The 26,980-nt window shown below is 44.5% G+C and overlaps 1 protein-coding gene across 1 annotated transcript in view; it reads right to left on the minus strand.

Annotated features, from left to right (window-relative positions):
- Nucleotides 1-338: 338 nt before the first annotated feature.
- arap2 (ArfGAP with RhoGAP domain, ankyrin repeat and PH domain 2) overlaps nt 339-26,980 on the minus strand; it is a 104,041-nt gene continuing 77,399 nt past the window's right edge. The window contains exons 20-34 of the mRNA XM_068588239.1: nt 22,369-22,432; nt 21,226-21,389; nt 20,409-20,621; nt 20,196-20,301; nt 18,518-18,665; nt 16,354-16,431; nt 12,139-12,213; nt 11,255-11,372; nt 8,957-9,085; nt 8,367-8,500; nt 6,562-6,644; nt 4,204-4,239; nt 3,108-3,171; nt 1,123-1,245; nt 339-778 (exon numbers count right to left, since the gene is read on the minus strand). Coding sequence (XP_068444340.1) covers nt 425-778; nt 1,123-1,245; nt 3,108-3,171; nt 4,204-4,239; nt 6,562-6,644; nt 8,367-8,500; nt 8,957-9,085; nt 11,255-11,372; nt 12,139-12,213; nt 16,354-16,431; nt 18,518-18,665; nt 20,196-20,301; nt 20,409-20,621; nt 21,226-21,389; nt 22,369-22,432 — 1,889 coding nt within the window. The 3' untranslated portion in view covers nt 339-424. The remainder of the gene's footprint in view (nt 779-1,122; nt 1,246-3,107; nt 3,172-4,203; nt 4,240-6,561; nt 6,645-8,366; nt 8,501-8,956; nt 9,086-11,254; nt 11,373-12,138; nt 12,214-16,353; nt 16,432-18,517; nt 18,666-20,195; nt 20,302-20,408; nt 20,622-21,225; nt 21,390-22,368; nt 22,433-26,980) is intronic.

A 26,980-nucleotide genomic window follows, 5' to 3' on the forward strand; every position in this document is an offset into this window, starting at 1 on the left:
AAAAAACCTCTTTACAACCTGTAGAATTCACATAATCACAATGTTTTTCGCAGATGTATTCAAAAACAGCATTTTCAAAAGTAACCTGCAGACGTAAACGCATAAAGCGAGCACTTTCGGGAAACGTCCACGGTCTGACAGTCAACCGTACTTTGGTGGCATTTTACGGGGTTTTGAGAAGAGCGGCGTATAGAAATCGCGCTTTGTAGTGCTTGGGTCAGCGCCGTGTCCAGCTGAGGTCTGCATGACCTCCAATGTCTTCTGCATCTGTTCTTCACATCCCTTATATCCAAGTTCAGAGGCAGTGTTCTGGCAATGCAACCCCTCCCCCCCTCATGAATGCGACTTACTTTGATTCTTTGCATATTTCCGTCTCTACTCAACCTTTGTACGTTTGTCCCGACCTCTCCCTCCTGACTTCCTGTCAATCGTTGCTCCTGGCGCTGCGACTCGTCTTGCTCAGCACCGAGTTGAGTTCGTTCATCAGATTGGGAGGCATCATACCCTCCGCGCCCAGACCGGGCCTCCTGCCGAGGGTCTTGGAGACGCTCGGAGGCGGGGCGGGCGAAGCCGCGGGCGGAGCGCGTCTGGACGGGGACCGGGACGGGAAGCGCCGAGGCTGGCCGCCGTCCGCCGAGGTGCTCCTGTATGGGACAACTGGGGCCTTGAGAAAGTCTTTATTTGCGTGGTTGGCTGTGGCGTGAGCCCTGTGGGGGAGAGGGGCGTCCCTGGTGAACCTCGGGTTGCCGTCGACAAGAGAAAGCCTCTTGTCCGGCAGCTGTGGGCAAACATGACAGAAAAAAAAAGAAAGATGAACGGCGATGGCTTGAACCGCCGTAAACCCACACGGCGTCACGTCAGGTGAGTTTCTCGTCGAGGGGTTTTGGCAACGAGTCACACAATCTTTGAGCTGAAGCCTGAAAAAAAAAATGTTACTTTGCTTCTCCAGATGCAACATGAACGCAGAAGAGAAACTGTCTGCACATTAAAACGACAAAAAAAAAAGCAAGCAATTAAACAGAAGATGCGTTTCAAATCTAATCCAGCTCCTGAGCATGGAGATGGTAAGGTGGCCGATACGGAAACGGCGCGTCCTCGCTCACCTGGTCATAGATTTCTCACCTGTTTGCTGGTGTTGCGGTCGTGTGTGATCTCCTGGCCTTCGGTCACGGCTCCCCGTTTGAAGGATTTCAGATGCGCGGCCTCTTTTGAGTTGGCCGCCTTTGAACAGAAGTCAGAACCGTACTGGAGACACACAGCCAACAGCAGATTATTACAAGTACGGTAATAACAACCCCCCCCCCCCCCGCACCCCCTCAAAAAAAAAACATTGTGGACATCAAAGATCGCTCATGATTCATGTGCCTTTATTGTCCCTTTGTTTGTGCTCGGCTTCTACGGGCGTCAAAGTAAAAAAAGGTAACGCACGGCGCTACGCCTCTGTCGACGGTTCCTTCATGGCGACTGAAGCAACGGTGGCGTTGGCATCGGCGCACACCATGTATAGGTGTAAATTGGTGTTTTCTAGCTCCACTACCTCGAGCATCTTTTCGAAATGAGTCAGACGAACCTTTGTGCCGTCGCAACGGGACGACTGTGTTTTGATCTCTGGCTAAACTTTCCCTTTAACAACTTCTCCCTTTATATCACTGCAACCCACAGACCTATAGAACTGTCTCTCTTTTTTTTTTTTTTTTTTTTTTAAAAAAAGAAGAAAAATCTGTATTTCATCACGGCGAGGTGCCGTCCTTGGACCTTTTCCACCCTCCCACAACCCTCAGCACCACCACCAGCCAGTCCACCTTGCTTCGAAAACGAGGTCCTTCATCGGCAGTTGCTATGGAAACTGTCTGGAGCACAATGTTCGCTAACAGGTAAGAGAAAGGAAATCAAGAACGCTGAAGTGCTCTCTGTCTACTTTCTCATCGACACTCTCTCTCTCTCTCTCTCTCTCTGCCCTTCCCAAGTCGTGTGTCCTTCCCACAAGCCCCCGTGATGGGAGCTGACAATCCGGATATTTAGCGGATTTAGGTGGAGAATCCTAATATTTTTAGCCGCCTCCTCCCGCCTGCTATAGATTGAGTCGTTGTAAAGCTAAGAGCTTCTGCAAAGAGCAGAGAAAAGTCACTGAGCCCACTGAAATAAACACCTTGAAACACTTAGAAACAACAGACAAAAAATTGGCTCCCCCTTTAGATCAATCTTGCCGCTGACAACGTTGCCCTTTTTACTTGCCAACCCAAACTAAGGCACTAAAAGGCTTTTTTTTACTGTAAGCGCCCGCGATAAACAACACCGCGCCGCAGACAGGTTCCCATAAAGGAAGCCGAGCAGAGGGCTAATACCGGCTGAATGTGCTGAGCGTACAATACGGAGCGGTTCGATCTTCCAGTCGGGGATGAGTGGGATGTTCAGGACGTGAACAGACATATTTAGCCTAATGGAGGAACGGAGACGGGTATTTTACCCGGCAGTTGGGGAGGAATACGAGTAAAAAATACAACAAAAAAAACATGACACATTCGTGGCTGCTCTCCCCGTGTTTGCTTTGCCCTGCATTATTTATGGCGTATGTGCTGTGTCAGCGACTGACAGCGACAACACTTAGCTGTATCTGGGGGCTAAGTACCACGACGTGATTGTTGCAGTCGCCTTGACCTTATTCTCGCAGCTTTTCCACATAAAATGATTTATGCTAGTGCTGAGTGACCTCGAAAACTTTACTGTTCTCTCCCTGTTTATGTATCTCATCTGACTAACGGCACAATGGAAATGGATGATTGGGGGAGAGGGGAGGGAGGGGAGAATATGATTTATCGTATCTCCTCGTTCCGAAACATGGATTGTAAAAGTTGATTTATTCCGGTCGTAATCTAGTGTATTTTTTCAACCCAAATGAGGAGGATGCCTCGGCAATGTGCGTGTCACATTCACTGATATTTTTGGTTTGCAGGCACAGAAGAAGAAAAGGGGGGGGGGGGGTGTGAGCAAAAAAAAAAACAACATAAAAGATAAAACATGACTTCACTCCCGGAGTCAACGCGTGCTCTGCTGCTTCGTGAAGCGTTCGCACGAGCGCGCTGCTCATGTCACCATTGTCACCTCACCGTCATCCCGACGATGTCAGTCACCCAGCTGACCTGCGCCTCCCGCGTCTCGCAGCAGAAATGCCTGAGGGGGAAAAAAAAAGCTCAGTCACTCATTTCCACCTCGTTATTTTTCACACTCATTCGAACCAGGCGACTGGATTTGGTGAGTCACGGCACTCGGTTGCGTACGCTCGAATGACTCTGCACGGATATTGGTGATTAGTGCTCCGAGTCACAATCAAAGGATGAAGGGTTTAAATGATAACTGGCACCTATTCGGGCCTGTAACGTATTCTACTTGGTTTCTGTTGTCCGCCTATGTGGTCATACACTATAAATGTATGCTATTATTTAAAGCCTTTGAAGTCAATTTCTAATTTGTGCTATATGTATATAAAAAAAATTGACAATGTATGAAGGGTCTTTTTTTCTGTTTGGTATGCTTTGTAGCACCGTTTTCTTTTCTCTTTACTTCTCCACTGTCCATGGTTAACAATAAAATAGGTGGCAAAAAGTGGCTGCGTTCAAGCTCCCAGGAGTAAAAGTCTCCAGCTGAGCAAACAGCTTAGTGAGGCTGTAGACCCTCCGAACAAGTGGATGTTATACATCACTTTTACCATGTTTACGACCGTAGCATGCTGTTAAATGCTAACATTTGGTAATAGCCACTTAACGCAAATCAGATATCTTTTTTCTTTTCGAATTTAACATCATTTTCAGTTGCTTTGTTCCCCGTGAACAAGTTGGTCAGAAATAGCCGCGACCCCTTTCAGCAAAGTTCAGTTAAATAACTTCACACTGACACAAGTGTGTTGATAATAGCTGGCATTTGTCAAGAAAATTGCAATTGTCAATTTGAACGGACGCTTCAGATTTATTCATTGTGTAGGATTTCACTTCCTATGAGTGGACCGGGCAGCATCTACGTGATCATCATGTATATTTAATAGCCCTGATGGTCACACCACTAATCCACTTGGAAGTTTACTGCTTTAAATTCAACTTTCTGACTCCCTGCCACTTGACTCTTTCTGTTTGAGAGATATTTTAAGTGGATAGGTCAAAAGTCAAACTCATCAATTATTAAGTGAGAGTACTTCCGCACGGCACTCACCATTGTTGTTTATCGGCGTAGACTGTGAAGCCCCAGCTGTTAAACGAAAAAGGACACGGGTCAGACTTTGCGTCTGCAGACTGAATCTTCGTCCTGTGCACGGCTTCTTTTCCGAGGTCAAAAGCATGTTTTCGGTGCGCGCACACGGTAGCAAATCTTGTGTGAATTCATTGCATGATGCTGGAAGAAACACACTCCGATTGGTCTCACACACACACACGCACACACACACACATGCACACACACGTTTATGTATGTTTCAGTGGGAATTAACTTGCGCGGGGCTAGTGTGCGGTTAAAAGATCATCTTCCTGGAGACTACACCTTCCCCGAAACCCTTCACAGCTGTGGCTGAGCAGGAGCAGCGAAGAGTGGAGGAAGAACAAAGCGAGAGAGGGGGAGGGGGTGCATAGAGAGAGAGAGAGAGAGAGCGCCGGCAGCCTGGAGCACCAGTCCTGTGAGTTAAGGCGGCCGATCCCACCTCGCAGTGGGCCGCGCGCAGATACACCTGCTGCCTAATGAGGTACTGGAGCGCCGCCTCTCCGAACCTCTCTCACCGCGTCTCTCTGCATTCTCCTCGGCACTCTGTCTTTATTTCTTTATTCGCCGTAACACTTCTCCCAAAGCCCACTCAACCCTCTATCTATGATACCACGCTGTATCCTCCTCTCCTCTCCTCTCCTCTCCTCTCCTCTCCGTCCCCTCCATTCCTCCTCGCTCCCTCCCTCCCTCCTCTCTTCATCTCCCACTCTTGCTCTCTTATCCACTTTCCCTACCCTGAAGGACGGCGTAATGCAGACAATCGCTTGCTGGACTCATTTTTCACGCTTCCCCAGACTCCAAATTTCCGACATGGGGGGAAAAATTATGAGGAATTAGAATTGGGTAATGTGAAAACGGAGGGTTCGGCTTCTCAGAAACTTTCCTCTGGTGTTTGACCGGCAAGAGCTGCTGAGGGTTTGGCGCGCGTCGTAAATTACACTAATAGAAGATCATTAAAATGAAACAGCGGCGGCGATGTTTTCCTAAGCGCGCAATGATTTGTGCTGGTTAAAATGCAATTACATTTCATCAATTTCATTACAGTGAAAAATCGGATGGGGTCAGGAGTGGCTCGGGTATCTCCTGGTGGCGCTAACCTTTGAGGGAAGAGGAAAAGCAATATATCTTCAGGGGACAAATAGTTTACACACAGACAAAGACAGTAGCAGTGCCACATAATCACTAGGTCATCTTCATAACAGAGCGGGCTTTGCGAAGAATGTGCAGCAGTTGTTTGGGCTCTAATGACCACAATCATTAAGCCGCCACGCCAGGTTCTTGCACCGGAACGACGACAGAAAGTAGTTGAAGTCAATATATACTGCACCAAAAGAAAGATATGCAAGGAAAGAGTGGAAATGTACACAGATGACCATTAAAACAGGCTCGTAATTGTTGATTAATAAGCACTGTGGCAGCTGGGTTCCTGATTTATCGTCCGGGAGAAGCAGGTTTAAAATGTGTGACATTGTTGTTTTATTAGCTGCTCACGGAGGGAGAGAGACGAGCCGTCGTGCACATTTCCGCCATATCTATACGACGATGGAACCAGTTTCACTGAGGGAATCAATGAAATTGCAGCAAATTAATAAATGCTTATAAACTGCCCTTTAAAGGAGTTCAATAAAAACAAGCCATGAGACTGAATTCATATATTTCCAGGTATTATACTAGAGGCAATCCTCTGATTGTCTGAAGCTGCAAATCAGCACCTTGCAGATAGTTATTATACATTTACAGGAGGAATCGTGTAACATGTATAAACCTTGATGAAGCCTTTGCACAATACAACAATAATGCGTTTAAACGTGGAAGCTCAACGCTGACCTTGGTCACAGGAGCTCGATGTAGATATATACAAACATAATTGTCCACTTCTTAGCTTTTTCAATAGCTTTCAGGCATGTCATGGTCGTCCTCTGCTGATTAAGTAACAGGACAAAAACAAGCTAAACGGAAATAGCGTTGGAAACGCTTCATGGAAATACTCCTTCAATGTCCATGTACATACATTGTTTTATCCTTTAAGGACAATGTGCAAACCTTTGTATTGTTTATAGCCTTCCTTTGTGAGGTAAAAAGAGAGTATGTTTGAAGTTTACTGGTGTCTGTGTTTAAAAACTCCATTTTCTTTCCTCAACACACCAGCATCAGGTCTTAATAGTCAACACAGCGTTCTAATTTGACTAAAACGGTCGTCTTAGTAAATCCACCAGAGATTTGAATCCCTCTCTCATTCCTACGCTGTACTTTCTGATTACGGGGAGGTTTAGGAGCAGACACCAGAGATGTTTTATGCATGAGAGCGCAGTTCACCTGGATGGAGGTTTTAGCTTTCTCTTCAGGCCGAGGTAACATTTCACAGAGTTAAGTTGGATTACTTTCTCTGGTTTAGTGCCCTGCGGAAAAAGAAGAATACATGAATGAGAGGCGGGGTGGGGGGAAGAAAAGTCACACTTTAAAACTAATACCCCACGCACAGCTTTGCTTTGGGTCCAAGCAGTGCTTCTCACCTGGGTCATCCGGTGCAGGGCAAACGCAGTCGACTGAAATAACCGAAAATTCAGGCGCTCGTCGCATTACACATGTGGCACGTGAACAGATTGTTCCGACACGTATGCTACTGGAGAGTTTCGCCGCACTCACGCAGGCGAAAAGTCTACAATTAGAGTTATCAATTGTAGGACACGGGGCCACCTTTATGTGGCTTCGTGTTCACAGGTCGAACGGAGTGTAACGCTAGACCCAGAATAGCTGAACATGAGGGACCTCTCATTGAATATTCAATGAGTCTTCACTCGTGTCAATTCTCGACCATTTTCTCGGCTCCTGGTTTTTCGGTGCCTTCTGGGAAGCTGTGCTCTCGCTGTGCTCTTGTCACGTTTTGTGTCTTCTGATGTGAAATGCATTCATCTGTATTCAGAGCCCGTTGCTACTACCTTTTATTATTGTTTACTCCTGGAGTGGCTGGGCGTGTGGTTCCGTGCTAATCAGCGGCACATGATTAAAAAGGCACACCTGAAGGCAATCAAGCCCAGACCCAAGCTAACGAGGCGACGTGCTAAACAGTGTGGTCCGCTCTCGTAAATAACTTGCAAAAACAAATGTGATTTAATAAGAAGGTGTCTAAATCAGTATCCCGGTGTGTGCCGGTATCTTAATTCCTTTATTTATTTTTTTTCAGAGTTTGCCGCGTTAAACTCCCGCTTAACTAAAACAAACCAAAGTGAAATAAGACGGCAACAGACTATCCGCCGCGGCATCAAAACACGACAATCAATTTGAATCATTACCAGCGAGCCGCTTCCTCCGAGAAACAAAGAACAAAGTGGGTGAGAACAAAGGCAACCAAATCAAAGTTTGCCTTTGACACCTACACATCACAAACCACCACCCGCTCCCCGTTTCATCCCACATAATGTGCGCTAAATACAGACCTGGCAATAATTGGAGAGGCCAAAGAATATCAATTCATTTTCAGAAACACTTCTAATTTCCCAGAGAATTTACACAGTAATTAGCAACATGCTTGTGCAACTTGGTATTTAGAGACGCTTTCAGTAAAAGTGCCCGCACACGCACAGACACACATACCCCCAGACACACACACACATCGCCCCTCACCATTTTCCCTCCGCCATTCTGCCAGAATTACTGCACCTCCATCAATTATTTACACTTCTTCACACTCCTTTACGAATCCCATGTTTCAACTGCAGAAATGTGCTGAGAAAAAAAAAGGCCTCCGGGGAACTGGGGCCTGCTGGTCCTTTTCTGAAGCGCACACGCTGTATTCTTCCTCTCTTCGAGATAGAGAAGGACGACCGCTGCCATCAATTGTGTTCCGTTTTCCTGCTTAATTCAAAAGATTTGGGACCGTGAGACGGACACGCTGCCAGGAAGATGAAGCACGGAGATGGTCGCAGTTACGGAGACGCCACTCTAACATATTTTAGTTTCCTAAAGCCGCTCCACGACCTTTTTTAATACCCGCGTGACACCGCGCAATCTGTGTTGGCTTGATATTTTGTGGTCGCATGCAACGAAACAAAACAAAACATGGCGGCAAGTTGCAGTCGGTGTGGCAGTAGATGAAGCTGGGAAATGAAAAGCCTTCTTACTTTGATATCTCTGTAGAGCAGCAGCTTGTCGGCACGTAGTACAACATATTTATCCTGGAATTTGTGCCCCGACAGCAGTTTGGAGGATCCGTCACTGAACTTCAGATGGTCTCCTTTTACCAGCTGTCTTTGGTCTGATGTGAAACACAATTAAAGTTGATTAAAGAGGAAAATATCATTTCAGGCCTCGATGTATACGCACAACTCTCTTTCCATGTTTTGATCGACGTCAATGTTATCCATTACTTCTAGCACACTCAATGTCTATCACTTTTATCCAACTATTCAAATGCAACGCCTCTTTTTGCGACAAAATCTTCGTACAATTTCAATCTCAATGGTCTTACAGTTGACTCATGAGTAAATAAATCATCATTTTATATTCATTTTATCAACACATGTTCAGTTACTTGACGGGGTCATAAGTACAAGTTAGTTGGGATGTACTGGTAGAGACTAAGCTAATTCAAAACGTGATACTTTTCAAGAAAAGAAGACGGGGGGGGGGACAAACAAAAAACACTCTGTATGAAAATGTGCATTCATAAGTCAAACCGTAATGGTTTTGTTCCATCTATAGCATACTGCACCTTTCTCCACAGACACTCTTTTGGCCCACGTAAACTTCTTTATAATGAGAAAAGCAGATCTCGGGCAGTCCAGAGCGCTCCACTCCAGCACCTGCTCCAGAATCTTCTCGTTGCGGTGCAGCGGCCGCTCTGTCGGACATACAAAGGGGCGAGGGGATTGATGGTCAAACAAATGTCAAGCGCCAACAACAAAGCAATTCTTCCTTCTCGTGAATTAGAAATGCATGAAACGAAATATCATCAAAGCCCGGACAATTTCCAGTGAAGTAAATAACTGAATTATGTTGTTGTTCTCCCCCATTTTCACCAGCGAGCAGCTGAAATTATCTCCAGCATATCAGGAGCTGATTATAAAAACACACTCATGTGCAAAATAGGCCTATTATCTCGTCCTAATTGGTGAACAGGGTACATGCTATCAGCCCAAAATAAATACATTTTAAAAAAGTAGATAATTTGTGCAACACCACGCCTGCTCTGATGCCTCCACACACACATTTTTCATAACCGAAGGAGGTGTAAAAAAAAAAAAAAATAGAGGAAAAAAAAAAGAGCCACAACGGCATAACTTATTCATAATGGTGGGCTTATCTTCTCTCTGGAATCTCTGCAGACCCAGGCCATGGAATTAGTTCCTCATTTCCCAACAAATATTAGCTCCCCTTTCCCGCCCATTGTCCTCGATAACGGTGTTTATCTGTAGCTATCCTCCAAAATGGATAATTAACACACTTTCCCTCCCTTCTTTATGGTTTTATGAGCAAAACCTGTCACGCTACCGCCTTCAAAATAGCTCGACTGTTTACTCTTCCGCAGTCATATTGTCTCGCCGTGGAAAATGTGCTGAACCGTCAGCAAATATATATTCAGCATTCAACGCACCTTCACTTTTAGAAGAGGACGGCTCGTCCTCTGGAACTTTGTGGGGAGGAAAAACAAACATGAGAGAGCGGCGTAAACTCTCATTGAACTGATGAAAAGTGCACGGGGACTGCCAGCTAAGCATCTTCGCGACAAAACTCAACTTTGACTCCGCCCTCGCCCGCCGCTTCCCCGCACTGTGATCAAATGTGTGTGTGTGTGAGAGGCGCGGGGTGCATATTAATGCGAGATGAGGTGGGTCAGCTCACCCGGGTCAATCATGCAAGAAAGATGAAGGTAATTCACGACATATGACGGTTAAAGATGATTAATTCATGCGCATATCATCAAACCGACGACGCTCGGCTCATTTCTCAGCGCGCTTCCGTGTTGGCGGACACTTGTTCATTAGAGAGATAACATAATCTCTCTAATCACGGGGCCCTTGTACTAGAGCAAGTGTGATCTTTGTATAGGGATAAAAGTCGCCATTTAAATGGCGACGCGAGACATCAATCAACCGATTGGCAAAGGTGGGCAGAGTCGGCAAAAACTCCATTTGAAGTGAAAGTAACTTCCAGTATATAATTGTTGCGCGCCTCCTGTACTATATCATGAATTGACAAGAGTCCTTAAACTGTGGTCACTCCACAGAAGATGTCACAGTCTCTCCAGTCGCATCAAGACTATCAGATGAGATAAGTGGACAAATCATTCTCTTATCGTTCTGAAAATGTCTCAGATCAGACTCACTTAGGCTAATTGGGATAAAAGTGCTGTGATGTTTCATTATTAGCCGCCTATTAAATGTGTGCGTTCACTCCATCACTGTGACCTCGGCCTAATCTCCGGTTGGAACCGCGTGCCATAACGTTCGTCTCTGCCTTTCTGTCTCTGGCTACACAAAGCACGACGGGTTGAAGTCACACCATTTGTATATTTACAGCACGACTGAAAGCGTTGAGAAAGAAAGCGGAGGGGAAAAAAAGACAGCCGAAAACGCTGATTTAATTTGTTCAAATGGAGTTCAATAAGTGGTAATTAGTGAAGCGTGTTTTTGTCGGTGTTATAAAGAAACACATGTTGCCTTTTAAAATTAATTCTAATGTCAGTGTTGATAAAACTGCATCAGTCTCAGGCTTTAGCATGACTATTAGTCTAATACAGCAAGAAAAACTTAACCTTAATATAATTATGTTTTCGCTGCAATTCAATTAAATTGGACTTTTAACACAATTAAATAGAAAAAAAAAGCATTTTGTTCAATTGCATGCCTCTGAAAGGCTTTTCTTCTTGCTTTTAAAAGGTGCCATTCATGTGTGCCTTTATTGGAAAGCAGCAGCTGAGCGATGATGGGAATCATTTCTATCATCATCATTACAAATGTTACCAGGACTTTGAATGTTCGAGGCTATCGATCGTGGACATCCTGCGTACCCAACTCTCCGTTCTCAATGACTTCAAACGTGGTCCAGAAGTCATCGGCGCCGAAGGCGACGTTCCTCATGCTCAGCGCCGTTTCCGCGAGCTCCGTGGACCGCATGCTGGGAGAGACCTGCCGCAAACACAGCGAGCGGGTAAATGCACAACCGGGGCCGACGACAAAACAAGTGAAGGAGAAGCAACACGACAAAGTAGACGCCTCCTGCATCTTCAAAAAGCTCCCAGATCCGAAGCGCCACGGGTCGATATCGTTGCCTCCACCCGCCTCTCCCGTTGAACGGCCTCTCGATATTTAACATAGAACGCTAACTGCACAGATTTCTGACTCGCTGATTAAACACTTTGTCGAGCTCTCAGGCGCACCTCGACAGGACTGAACTAAGCATAATGTGCCACTTAACTCCACGGAGAGAAAGTGGAGTATTCGACTCAAACTGTGGTGCCGAGCGCTCCTCTTTAACCCCGTCCCCGTTCTGCCGCCGCTCGCCGAGCGGAGAAAGGAGTCCGAAACCTACAGCGCCCCCTCCCCCCCCGCGCCCCGCGCGCCTCGCACAATGCAATTACTCACGCAATTAAATCAGACGTTTCTTTGATTAGTCGGCTTTTGATTTATTTCTGGGGCGGTAATCCCATCAGGTTAAACCACAAATGTCTCAGCCCTGTTCCATCAACCTCAGCACCTCTCAGGCTACCCCACCTTCATCCCACACTCCATCTTCCCCTCCCTCGCTCCTTTTTATTTCACCTCACTACCGAAGGAGCTGTGGGAACAGCAGGCATGCACACAAACACTCACATTGCCCACATGCCAGGAGAAAGTACACATTAAATCCCCCCCCCTTCCCACACACACACACACACACACACAACTCGTATACCTTGATTAAACAGCAGTTCTCCGGCTCTTTCTTTTCCAGGTACACCTCAAAGATCAGGTCCCCGGCTGGAGAGAACTGTGGAGCGAGAGGCAGAGAGATCAGCTGAATTACAAAAACAATGCAGCGGGATTAATTGGCTTTTCTTCTAAATTCGCACTCCGGCTGTGGCGCGAATCTAAATGGAGTAAAAAAAAGTGAGGGGGAATCGCTTCGTGGATTTGTGGAAAGCAAAGGTCGTTTTCGACGCTGGAGGCAAAACTAAATCCCAGTAGCTTTAATGGGATGCAAAAAAAAAAAAAGAGGAAAAAACTGGCAAAAATAAAGAGAACATGTGCGAGACAAACTTGTAAAGGGTGGAAGCGTAAGGGTGCATGCTTCACCGACACGGAAAACCAAAACGCTCTCCCCAGGTGTTAACTTTCAGAGAGCTGTGCGTTTTCACACGCGTTTTGAAGTGCTTGGGAAAACGTTCAGGGATTGTAACGGGAGTGGGAAAAACGCAAAGCAACGCAGAGATTCCAAGAGGGAGATCCGAGTTCACTGAAACAACCTGATCTCTATCGTGTCTTTGTACGATTTTTTTTTTTATATCTACTGTTAGCTTCAATGCGATTCTGTGAATAAAATCTCACGGACTTTAGTCATCCATTTCTGAAGGCAACATAAGTTAGCAATGTCTCCTGAAACACAGTATTTTATAAAGGTTTCAGTTTGAATCATCAATAAACTAAGTAGCTTTTTTTTTAAATCAAGCTAGAGCCGGAGGTGACTAGCTTAGCCCAGCATGAAGATTGTGAGGAAAAGGAATGAATATCACTTTTTTGAAAGCCCGGAAAAGTGAAAAATACAAGTTTTGTGGTTCTACCGCTTCTGTGACCTATGAATATGTGCAGAAAATTGTGCGTGCTTGTACGAAACAAGAGACGACATGTTAATCCGCTGGGTTCAGTGCACGGCGCTTTGCGCGGGTCGGCGGAAAGCCGCCGCGGCCGCGTTCCGTGTGAAAGGCACGCTAAGCTTTAGACAAAGTGTAGAGGGCACGAAGGGAACACGGACTTCAGAGGAAGCACATTGTTGAACTTTGAAGAGAGCCGCGCTCGCCGCTTCCTCCGCGTCCACCTAAGCTAAGCTAACCACACCCTTGCAGCAGCTCCATATTTAATACAAAGACAATAGAGTGGCATTGATCCTCTTGTCTCTCTCTTTGAATGGGAATACGCCAGATCAAGCAAACTATACAGTGTATGCATACATATGTATAGATCCACCTCTGATGCCATTTACAATTCCCTGCACAGATCAATAGACAGAAGATGAACAAGAACGTATATTTCTTTAACTAAATGGAAGACATTAAAGACGCCTCTCCGCCTGACATTAAGGAGGTCAAATTCCCAGCAACATTGCTCTCGTCAGTACAAATTACGGCACCTTTTCTCGATGTGTTGGAGCTGTGATCCTTTCGGCGTCCAATTAAAAACTGACTTTATTGGATGTGTAAGTTCACAAAGAGCGAAAACCCAGCTCGAACATACGAGAGACACGGGGGTCATACGTCAGGCACCAGGAGCAGATTTCTGGCTGAGGGCAGTGGTAACCCATCTCTTGAGAAGGAGCGGCTATGTGAGCACGAAAAAGGTGTCTTTTCCTTTGGCTGTCTGGAAAATACAGTCACTTTCCCCCTCTGTCATTTTAATGTGCAGGTGAATGGAGGTTCATTACTGGCTTGAGAACTGATAAGAGGGTGGAAGCCATTTTTGAAGGCGCTAAAACGATACAGGAATTGCAGTCCCTCAAACCAATTCTGTCATTGGGAAAATGTCACGCACAGATATGGCACCGTCTCGGTTTGTGCACACTTTTTCTCCATCCACTCGATGTCATTCAAGAGGAGGCGGAAGACCATGGAACTCTTTACAAACAGCATTTGTTGATTGAAGAATACATCAATAAAAAGACGTGCTAAATGGTTTTTTACAGCTGATGGGAGGTTGTTGTTTTTTTTTCCCGCAACAAGTGAGGAGGAGAAAAAAAAAAAAAGCAATGTTCTATTGGAAATGAAGCTATTATCAAGTCATGCTATCTCTGCCCTCGCCCTGGCTGTAAATGCAAGTATTGATTTTAAAGTGCCACTTCGAACTTAAAAGGTGTGACATTGCCTTGCACCTCATTATATCACTGATTTACTTACTCCTTCAGTCGAGCCACAGTATCCACTCGCCTCCTTGTCATTCGCCGCCTTTAGAAGGAACCGGCTGAGGTCAGAACCTTCACCTGCCGGCGCCCGAGCGCTCCGAGACGAGCTGAATGCGAGCACCGCGAGTGAATTTAGCCACGTCCCAATTTAGCCGAAGGTTTTTTGTGTGATGTTTTTGAGTACAGCCTCCCTCGGCAGCTCGAAAAGCCGTCCTGTTATTAAATCTCAGAACCAGACGTCGGTCGCTGATGATGAAAAGTGTTGAAAGTGGCTCCATTTACAGAAGAAAGCGCTGCGATTTGCTGATTTGGCCAAATAAGAAAATTGACTCTGCAGAGTGAACGTCGATTGGCTGCTCATGACAATATGATGAATGTTGAAAAGAAAATGGGAGCACTTTATAATAACTCCACACTCTCATTAGTAAACTCTTCACTCATTCATAAAGCATTGTTCCAACATGAACACTCATTAGTAACTCATTAGTATGCAATTCAACCGTTAAAAATGTTTTCTCCTGATAATAAGCTAGACTATTTTCCATTTCATGATTGTGTTTTCATACTTTATAAATTACGGATTCCTATTTGAAAAAGTGATATACATGGCAAATCAATTATTAAGGACTTATAGACGACGCATTATGTTAACATGTGCTTAATAAACACGTTTTAATATTGCAATTCATGATTAATTCAGGTAGTTAATCGTCATTCGTTAAGTATTTTCGTGTGACCTATAAAGTGGGGACTATAAAATGACATTAAGAGGCTAGCAGTGCCTCAAAGCTAACAGTTATCTTCGCCACAGAAAGGGGAAATAGTGTTTACTCATGCTTTACTAACGCTAAATAGTGTGTAGTTATTATAAGAAAATCTATATTTGCTTTATTTCTAACAAAACCAGGCCTAGCGAGCAACACTCCACCACGTTTCGAACGTCTACTTTTTTTCCTCTCCTTCACATGATAGCTTACATAAACCTGAGCCACATAGTACTATAAATACACTGCATACATACATACATACATAACCACCGTAAGTGCAGCCTTTAAGAATCGGTGCGTGGGAAATTACATTCTTTCTTATATTTCTTCAGCTGGTCAGGAGAAAGAAGCTGTCGTAAAAAAAAAGACATCATTAAAAAGTCAGTGGCTTTTTGGCACGAAGCCAGCGAGTGAAATGTTATAACTGATGAAAATGACAGCCCAAACTATGAAAATAACACAAAATAAGTAAGTCCTAAGTAAAAGGAGATGACCAATGTAACATTTGAACGCCTTAAAGCAATGCTTCACTTTGCTCACATGTGAAATTATCCCTAAAATAAGCTCGTCCATTATCTCGGCGGAGACATTTTCTGCATGCCGACTTGCGATTACACCAAATGATTGTTTTTAAAATGATAAAACGAGCAACTTCTTTTCATGTTTTGCTGCCGTAGCCGTGTTAGGTCAAAATCCTACGGTCCTGAAATTCGCGTCCATAACCAAAAATGTCCCAATTTTCAACCTCCGACAGCTCCGTGATAGCGACAGGCTTTCCGCTGGGTCACCCTCCTGACCCTCAGCGGCGAGCTTGTTCTGGAAGCACGCGGACAAGGTGGAGGGAAGGTGGAGGGAAGGTGGGGGCGGCGAGGAGCGGGCATAAACGACTTATTTCAGATTTCAACAACGGCAGCGGCATGTGATTAATTTTTTTTTCTCCCCCCTCCCCACCCCCCTCCCAGTTATCTGAACCAAATGTTTTTCTCGGCTGACGCATCCAGGCAGAAAGTACCTGCCGTAAAGGTTAACAGGAACAAAGCCCTTTTTCTTCGCCCGCCTCCTCCTCCTCCTCTCCTTCATTTTTTTGCCCGAGAAACATGAAACTCGTTCAAATGAATCCCTTATTTGAGCGGCCCTGAAGCATGCAGGCAAATCAATACCCACACACACACACACACACACACACACACACACACACACAAAACAGAACACCCATTGGTGATTTCCATTTGGGTTCGGTGGCTCGACCTACTGTGGTGTCCTTCTTTTCGTTCCAGCGGGTGATGAAACTGTTCTCTCTCTCCATCTGTTGCACGCGGCTTTCATTGACCTGTCGGACACACGCAAAACACGTCAATTCAAACCCCAGGAAGAGGAACATCAAATTGCTCGACGTACTCGGGGGTAGGGGTGGGAGGGGAAACAATTTGGAGAGGGAGCATTAATTCGAGCCCTTAAACAGCGATAATACGCGGAAGCCGAGATTAAACGAGTAAAAAATACGCATCATACGCAAACTGCAGAAACGGGTTGTTCGGCAAACACTTCTGAAACTAATTTAAAAAAGGAAGTTGGCTGCGAGTTTTTTTTGACACAGCTCGGCGCCAAGAGAATACTCTTTTCTTTTCACAGAGCTCTGTGTGGGAAATGATATTTTTTATTCCAACTTCTTTCTTTTAAAAAAAAACAAAAAAAAAAAACACCATTATCATTTTCAGAGAACAATTTGCTTTGTTGGAGTTCTACGAATGGCAGAGGAGATTTGGGAGGGGGGAGGGGGGGTGAAAAAAAAAAAAAACCTCACAAACTCGTCGTGTGTGTTTAGGCCTGATAATGGCGGCCCCATCGACGACATCCAGCACCGGAACCGCCGCTTTAATTAGCGAGACGTCTCACTCGTTTTAAGTCACAGTGCGTGCATTCACTGCTATTGGGCTCATGATTGGTTGAGCTTAATGGCTATTTGTCATGCGAATGACGGCGTCCCGAACCGATTTGGAGTGAATGCTCCTCCTTTAACGTCAGAACAAGAGGGATCCAGGCGCTCTGTCGGGAATTAGCAGGCGCTCTGCGTCGAGGGTAACATTGATCCCCCCCCCGGCCCCACCCTCCTCCCTCCACCCGCCCGTCCACACGTCAGCAAAGTCAAGCCAATTGTGGAGATTTGGCAAACAACAGTTCCGCTCCCAGATGGTTGAAGCGAGAGAGTGCAAATAAAGTCATTTGTTAAGATATGCAATACGGTAATGTGTGAACGGCTGAAAAAATATTCACTTGTCAACGATTGGAGAGTCGGAATGAATCTAGCGGCGTGACCGCATTATGCTGCATGAGCCGCACCTACAGGGCTTACGCATGTTCGGTTGTAAGAGGCAGAATCTCAGTTTATAGAATCAAACTACAGAGTTTATAGTACGTAGTTTCCATTTTGGATGGTTCTGTGTGTATCAAATCTTCCATACTGCCGATACACACATATAGAAAGGAACAGAAATCCTGCTCACCGTCACTTGCATTTACTTTATCCACTAATTATGTTTTCAGACAACAGAAACTATCCAGTTGCATGATGGGAATTTAACGCATCGTGTTAAATGTAAGCTTCTTTGTGTTGTTGTTGCTGCGGTGCACCTTTAATAGAGCTTTTGGTCTTACTTGAAATATTATTTGTTTGTGTAAATGTCAATACTTTCTTATTTTAAAATGTACATACATGAAGAGACTTTTTTTTTTTAATTTCGTAGAACGTTTTTAAACCTCATGTCCCAGGTCGCCAGATCATTGGCAGACATATTGTTTACATCCGTTTTAAGGATGCATAAAAACTGATTCTCAATATAATTATAATTTAACAAGAAGAGCAGAAAGACCATCACGCGAATAATGTACGCTTCTTAAGTAACAGATGAAATTATTTCAACACTAAAGCCAAAATGAAAACCGAAACAGTCGAAGGGTCGGAAATCAGATGTTTCTATCTCTCTCTATCGTCATAATATACATTTCTCTGCGATCAAAGCTCCTCACAGAGTTCAATCTCCAAGACGCCTGGCCTCATTTCCCCATGTGCAAGATTACCAACGGTATTTCTGTTCTAGATGACCTGTTTTTTTTTTTCATAATATGTGTTTTCTGGAGATGTGTGCCGTCATCCAGTGTGTGAGCCCAAAGACATCGGTTTCTAGTTCAGCTGAACGGAGCAACTAGTTGGGTAGGAAGTGGTATCATTTATTGAATCTGTGATAAAATATGTACTTATTATGGTATGAGTGATAATGCAATAAAAAAAAAAAACAGGTGTAATCCAACCCAGAGGTGGAAGACCCACATCTTGTGACCGCGCTCAGCTCAGCCCTTTGTCTCCCAATCAGTTCCTCGGCAGCATCAACACCATCAAACGGCGATAAATAACTCACACTGAAGAGTGTAATGTAGTTGCTGATGAGGTCATGGACGACTCTAATTTCCTGTGGGGTTTGTCCCCGAGTCTGGAACAAGCAGGAGGAGAAGACGGAGGCCAGCCGTACGCTGGGCATGTGATTGAGGTTGGAACACTGCTGAATCCTGAAGCACAGAGAGAAAGAGCCTTAGAAGAACCCAAAGGAACTTGTGCACACACACACACACACACCCACACACACATGGAGCAACGCAAACAGCTCCTATCAGTTGCTAAATAACTCTCTCAATCTCTCCTGCCTGCACATCTGAGACCCACACACACACACAGAGTTTTGTGAAATGTTAGGCCTCAGTCCAAATTCAGCAAAGGGCCAATTAAGTCTTCTCCAAACAATCCACATCATTAACATAACGCAGCTAAATCACGATTACCCACCGCAGGTTTCTGAGGGAGCAACGTGCAATGCGCGCGTTAGCGAATGAGACGGCGGGGTGTTTGTGTGTGTGTGCAAGCGCAGGTGGAGGTGCGAGGCAGCTGCAGGACAGGATCCAAGTTGTGAGGCCGGCTGTCGCCTGTCCGGCTCTGCACCTCGAGATCGCACACATCACGAAATGTGTCAGGAGAAAGGCCTACACATGCACGTAAAGCCAAAATTGTAACTCAATGACTTTCTGAACATGAACATGAAAAACATCCAATTTCACCCCCCCCAAAAAAAGCTCCTATTGCATAAAAATAGCACTACAAATGCTATAAAGTGGGACAAACTATTGTTGGACTGATTCATCAGTTTCAACCCTTTAGTGAAAAAAGGTATTTTCCTTCTCGGCTTGTAATGCGATGGACATGCCAACGTGCAGTACGGCACCTCTGACTAAATGCGAGATCTGACCAGAATGCGGCCCACTCGATTGGTCAGAAGGAGAAAAAAAAAGCACACAACACAGGGTGAAGTGGGTCATTAACAGAGCAGAAGGGACAACAGGATAACCAGCAGGTGCTAAATGGGAGCCCTTGGGCGACTCGGGAGTGCGGAGACCTTTGAGTCTGCACACTTGTTCTGTCTGCGATGCAGGTTGGCATCTGCAGAGCTGCGACGCCTGTTCTACCAGCCAAGAGTACAATTAGAAAGCAAAAGGCACTTTTCTAATGTGGTGCTAATCGAATGAGTTATAAAGCATAATATGGGCAAGAGTAGTTGTGCTGATGGGTCATCCAACAAAGAAACAAAGATAATATGAGCCACGTCGCTGATATCTATTGCTCTTTACAGCAGCGAATAGGGCTTAATGTGTGTTTTATACATAATGGCAAACTATAAAATACCATGAAGAATAGCTAGTAAGCAACTTTCATGCCATTGTTTGGCTGGATGGTGCACAGCTGATACATATGTGTTAAAAAAGACAACAAATAACTTAAACTTCTATTTTGATTTCTTAAGAAAAAGTGACCAGTACATAGAGCCGCGGTGAAGTAAAAGTATAATAGTTAACTCTGAGCTACATCGTTAAATGCAGTTTCGGCTCCCCGCCTCCTGTTGTTGAAGTCGAGCGCGTGGATTTCTCCTTCAGGATAATAAACCGTAACCTCACACCGACCTCAACCTGGAAGTGGCCTCACTAGTACAAAGAGCTTTAAAAGTGTCGACGGGTTGAAGTGTGTGTGCGAGCTCGTGTGGGTGTGTATACCTGTACAGATGTTGGAGCACAGCGTCCAGGGTTGACCTGTTTATCTTTGGCAAACTCTGGATGAAGGTGGAGTACTTCTTTACTCGCTGCCTCTCGTCGTCCTCATCTGCGAAAACCACACGGAGGAGAAGTGCTCTACAAATGCCTCAAATAACAAACGCATCATGGAAATGAAGGTCCAGACCCCCCCCTCCCTCCCTTCCCTTTACATACCCAGGGCTGACACCCAGTATGGATACAGCTCCTTGGTCAACAGTGCGTCCTCTAATTGGGATAAGAAGCTCTTCAGGGTGTCCGTCACGTCCTCCAGCTGGTGCTCCTTCTCCCTCAGCTTTACGTTACGGGCGTCCCGCGTGAACTCCTCCAGGAGCTGGGCCACCCGACCAGGGTCCCCCGGCCTCTGGTAGACCCCCTCCTGGCACAAACCTGCGTACATAGTGAAAAAAGAAGAAGAAGAAGAAGAAGGGGAAATTGATCCACTGCATCAAACTATTGACTGGGTCGAGAAATCCATCCGCTCATTAATTCATGCTCTCTCTTTAAATAGTCACTCTGACATGTTGCGTCTCAACAGCAGTGCCTATACTGTATATGCATATGTAACTAAATGCAATCATACGCCAATAACCAGCATTATGATTGTTCAGATGTGGGATTTAATAGCGTTACGTATGCTCATTTGAATTGATTTTGCAGGTGGAATGAAACGGTCACTGAAAGGTATATTACAGTCTCCGTCAGAGGTTGGCTTTCATGCCAATCCCTCATTATTTGGCATACCACTTATATAACGCTACTGTGTAAGTCGTCGCTTGCGTTCACCATGCACTGATAAAGCAACAGGTGCTACGATATATAGAGTCTGAAGTGCAGTGAAAAGACGGCCTATACGTCCGAAATTCCTAAAATAATTTAGTAAAAGGAGAGCCGGAATGATGTCAGAACATTACGCGAGAGGACATTAGAAAGCGTGACCTTGTCATCGCGAGAGTGTACGATAATAGCGGTGATGCAGTGTGAAGTGACTCACCGTATTGGGTGACAAAAGCAATGCAACTGTCCACTATGATCGGGGCACCGTGTTTGGTGAGCTGCTGGTCGCTGAGCGCCTTGCCGTCGGTGCCAGCAGCCAGCGTGATGGCGGAGAGCCACAGTGCAAAGTCCATCTTGGTGAAGCCATGGATGTAAACTGTTCTATTAAAACACAGAGATGAGGAAAAAGAAGTTATTAGTAAACCTTTTAGTACTGTAATGATAACAGTTTGACTGATACTTTTTATCTTATTTATCAATAAATGTCAAAAAAGGTCCTTTTGGCACAATTATTTTGCCTTTTTTTTTTTTTAATCTGGCAAGTATTCGTCATTATTATATGTTGTAAAAACTAAAAAGTAAAGAAACATTTGAATTTTCATCACATTTATCTTCTAAACAATTGAAAATGAACGTGAGCAAAGCTTTTGAGATTACAGAAACTAAACGTAAACTGTTTTACATCTTCTCAAACAGTTTTGTTTGCATAGAGCATTGCAAAGCTACGCTTCTTAGCTTCCAGAACCCGTTGGATATACGTGTATTGCGCAACTATTCGCGGCGTTACGGTAAAATTAGTTTTGCTTCCAGCCGCCATGTTACTTTCGGACGGCTCAGTGCTTAAAGGGTTAATGGAGTAGTGCATCCTGCTATCATTTACGGTGGCAAAATAGCGTTTCATATTTCAAAGTTCTTCATAAATTTGGAAAAAAAAGAGGAGCTGCTAAGTCATTAAATGAAGAACCAAAAGGAAACCGAAAGGTGCTTGTGCTGGGAACACACATGATAAACAACCAGCGCGTCCCGTGAGGTTTCATCAAAGACACACAAACCAAGCGCAATTAACGAAGTACAAAGTCAAGTTGGATGATTCTCAACAGGGAGACCCAAACTGTTGGCTCGAGTTACGGCGCCGTCTCGCCGCCTCTGGAACCGAAGCAGGCAGCGTAGCGAGACTTTGATTACCGCGGATGGTTAAAGTAGGTAAAGTGCATTCGGACTAACAAGACAAAAGGCAAAAAAAGAGAAAAAAATCAAAGCTTACCGCGTTGCATAATGCATCATGTTGTTGTATCGCAAATGCGGTGCCAATTAGCGGAGCTTTTTTGTTTTCGTTTTCACTTTTCAAAGACTGACATACCTTCTTCCCTCCACCATCAGCAGGACTTGGATCTTGTCCTCACCCTCTGTATGCATGGAGACAGCTGGTAGGGGGGGGGGGGGGGGAGGAGGAGGAGAAAACACGTTGTGTAGAAAATATAGCCTCCAAAACGATGTACTTTCATATACCAGAGAAAGGTGCTAATGCAAAGTAATGTGTTTAAATCTGACATTTGCAGTTGTTCAATCTCCGGCGAAAGCGTGAGCGCTTGCTCAGAAGCTTTCGCCATTAAACTCGGGGGAAAATGCATTCATTTCCTGTCAGGGAAAAGGTCTCTGTATTCATTTACTCTTTAAGTCACTCGCTGCAAATAATAACCTGCGAAATATGTCCAGACATATCTGACTCGTCCTTTTTTTCAAAACGTGCAGACACATAGTGGACAGAAAAGGGCGGGAACAGTACAGCAGTGGAGCGCTAACAGCAGTGCATGGTTGTAATGGGCAACGTGGGGATAGTTTGTGTGTCACAGACTCACTAAAGCTTCATATAAAGTTGTGGAAATGTATTCAGTATTTAACACACCACAAGCAAAAAGAAAGAAACAGGAGCTCCTGCAATTCTTCATCGGTACAATCGCTCTTTTAAAACAACAGTGCAAGTATACAGAAAAACGGAGCGGAGGGACTCCAAAGCTCTGCCATAATCTCTTCTGTGGGTTCAGGCAGCTGCTTGGATCATGGCAACAATCACACAAGTACAAAACAAAGATATGAGGCTCTGCAGTTGAGTCACAAATCTCCAGACAACAACATCTGGCACTTTCATCTTCCTAAAGTTCCCACTTGCTTGGGCTCAAATCGCGGCTACATATCAAAGAAACGGAACGGAAAAGAGAACAATCCGGACTTCATCTCAATAAACAGTTGACTTGTGGACATCGACGGCTTCGCTAACTAGCTACCTGAGCAATAAGTAGTTTTTAGGTAACACCAGATTGTGGTCTTGTGCTTTTCTTGGCGGGTTATTTGTGGAGGATTTAGTTTAACATTTTGGGAAATATGCTCCTTCACTTTCTAACCAATTAAAAGAAGCCAAACTTTTATTCTGTCTGTGAAATATCGCGCCAAAAAAACATGTTTATTCTACACAAATAAGATGTGTTATTTAAGTAGCTCTATATATGCTTTGTTATCCCTTTGGAGAGAGCCGGGCTCGCTGTTTACCGCAAGGAACCAAGTGTAGCAGTGACACGTCGTGATTTAAACTAAACCTACAGCTTCACACTCACCATGCGGACACGAGTGGTCTCGACCTTCTCTCAGTAAGAACCAAATCCTGTAAAAAGAATGTTAAACTATCCTTTTCATCCTGGAATCGCCTGATAATAAGCCATTATCTGGGGTTGACCTCCACATTTACCAAACTCCAATGTCTATTACTGGAGGTAGCACATTGAAAAAAGTGTAGCCTTTTCGTTGAACAATATGTTCTTTGTACTGTATTTCATAAATGAATATTTGAACAATCGTCACATCTCATCGACAACGAGTTGTGTTCAAATGTTCCATCTCTGCAACCGCTGAGTAAACGCACTGATCAAGGATCTGTATGTGATTGAATAATAGATGGTTGGTCCAAAATGTTACATTTCGCGGTTATTTTGGCTAGAAAGTCCTTTGCATGTCGAGTGAAACAGCAAAAACAATTAATCCCCACAGTCTCCCTTAACAAAAAATAATTTGCCTTTTTGTTTTCGTTGGCAGATTTTCAAGGGCACAGCATTTCATTCGGCTCCAAAACGAGAGAAGAAAAGCCGAGAACTTCAGAGATTTCTCTCGACTTAAGAGAGGTTTATTAACAGTGTTATCAGGTAAATGCAAAACACTTGTCATCGCTTTGTGAACAAACACAGCAATCCTCTTTTATCCATCTTACAGCTCAGTGGGAATGTTGTATTACTGAATATGTTCGTGTGATAAGGAACTAAGTCTGCAGCCTTGTTCTCTCCAGAACGTGGACTCCGTGTCCCGTAAGAGATTTCCATGGTGGGGTTTCCCCCCCCCCCCCCCCCCCCCCACCTCGAAAAATCGGACTGATTTCAGAAAGCTGGTGCAAATTTCCAGTGAGAGCATTATGTTGTTTATTTTGGCAAGTATTACACGATAACCTCATCATATAATAAGCCTCGTTGCCCAATTTGGCAGAGTCCTGCGTTTGTTTACCGGCAGTGGTTCCTCTGGATTTAATACACACCACTGGCCATGTTCCTGGAGGGGAAGCAGTTGAGAGATCCTGAATGTTGCCGTGATAAAAAAAATACATTTATATAACTGATAGGATTTTAGTTGAGTATTTTTTTCCCCTTTACATACAGTTTTACTAGCATTTCTTATGCTGGCATATATGATGATACTAATATATTTAGAAGAAGATAATATTGTCCTGTTGCATGATGCTAATTCCTACTAACAGCGTAAACTATACACTAAATGTTAAATATATTCAAGTAGAATTATTTTCTCAAACTTAACAAAAACCCTTCAAGGTGTCCTGATGAGTTTTCTTGTCAATAAAATTCCTCTTAATGATGTAATGTTGACTTCGTAGAGCTAGTGAAGCTCAGAAGCTTACATCCATTCGTGAACGTGCAAATTCAAAAACAATGAAAACCTTTGCTGCTCGGCTACATGGCCGCCTTACGGGGCTACTTGACAGGAGTTGGAGGTCATTAAGATTACCGTTAGTGTGTGTCATCAACAATAAGTAGGAAAATATTAGTCCGATCAGAATCGGGTATTAGCAATTACTCAGATTCAACTTATCTTCCAAATGAACATGAATCATCACTAACGGTACTGAACATGTGCGAGAAATCTTCTGAATCTTTCAAAAAAAAAAGAAATCTAATTACACCCTAACATTAACTCCAGTGTGGACACGCTGACATCTGGCTACTAAATATGCTGGACTGCAGTCTTGTGCTGATGCCTATCTTAATTTTCAGATGATCGAGCAGAGCAATGAATTAACCGTGTTTTTATCCTCTCTATTTAGCCACCGCCTTCAGATAAATCCACTGATAGAATTGCACAGAATGAGCTCAAAGCTAATGTCCTTATCTTGCTTGAAAAGCGTTCATTTCAGAGGGTCCTGGGTGAGGAAGCTGATTTGTGCACTGTGACAGATTCAGGATTATCCAACTGTACATGCCGCCCTCTCCCCCCCCCCTTCAAAGTTTGACTTTGGCTCCAGTTATTTGTCCAGCAGACGTCGCTTTGAGAGGTACTGCACTCGTGCTCTTTGGGGGACGGATTCTTCTTTAGTTTGTTTGATTACTTACTTGTGGATTTGTTGCTACAGGACACAAAAGTGACAAAGCCCTTCAACACACTTGATGAGGATTAATTAAATAATTGGATGATAAGCTCAAATCAGTGGCTCTCCAACTTCTTTTGACACGCCCCACTTTGGAGGAAGCAAAATGTTCGGGCCTCACCGCCCCGACAACATGGGAACAAGATGGTGTAACTTTCTGAGACTCCTCCATCCGTGCTTTTTGAATTCAGAGATTAAAGAGAATGGGAATCCCTTTCAAGTAAACCAGATTGCTCCATCTGACAAAAATTAGCAACATGTGCAATCGCGTTGTTGAAACAATGCAAATGAGGTTATATATGTGCAAAGAAATAACTCATATTTGGCAAAAAGATGACCAAGGAAGCCGGTTTGATCCCTGTTTTCTCCCCATAGTTTCATGTTGAAGTGTCCTTGAGCAAGACACTGAAGCCCCAGTGCTTCACAGCAGCACAAAGCTCCTTCATTACTAAGCATGATGGGTAAAATGCAGAGAATAGTTCCCCCACTGTGGGATTAATAGAGGATTCTTAAAAAAAATTAAATTTTTTTTTTTAAAGAATCTGCATCTCCCCCTGCGCCCCACCTGTAATACCTCCGCGGCCCACTAGAGGGTCGCGCCCCACAGTTTGAGAAGCACTGAGCTGAAGACAGTAAGCGTTGTCCTCGTCGTAGGGTTAAAAACAAACAGAAAATACAGAAAAAGACAATTAAGGATCCAAAGAATAAAAGCTAAAGATTAGAGCTCAGATTTTCCCTGCAGAATAAAAAACCCTTTAGTGCGATTTTTTTTTTTTTTTTAAATGATCGTAACTCTGCCAGCCCGAAGTCAAAATAACAAGAGCAGACTGCATCACACTTGCAAATCCTCCTGTTTGCAGTTTGCAGAGCCGCATGTAGGAAACATGTCGTGATTTTAATTGAAAAATGTTTTTTTATTAAATGCCTCGCTGCTTCACAGGGGCACCTTTCATGTGGCGGTGTCACTGCGGAGAAAATAACAGTTAATCCCGTGTCACAGACCGCGATTCCTAAAGGGATCCTTTCAACGCTCCAGAACCTTCCATCCGCCGACAACACACAGTCGCCCCCTGGCAGCGGCGGCTCCTCGGCTGTGACAAATATGGTTTGAGAAAGCCAGGACTAAAAATGAGCACTGCTGCAGTTCTTTCTCCCGCCCAAGGTGGGAGGACGGGGCGGCACTTTGCGCGATTTGATCCACGTCGAGCTAGAAATGGATTAAAAAGGGATCCATTGATTCTCCCCTCCTTCTGTTCGCACGTCACACCGGCGC

This window comes from Clinocottus analis, unplaced genomic scaffold (genome assembly GCF_023055335.1).
Source record: "Clinocottus analis isolate CAN_PGR_092001 unplaced genomic scaffold, fCliAna1.0.p SCAF_21, whole genome shotgun sequence".
Taxonomy (NCBI): domain Eukaryota; kingdom Metazoa; phylum Chordata; class Actinopteri; order Perciformes; family Cottidae; genus Clinocottus; species Clinocottus analis.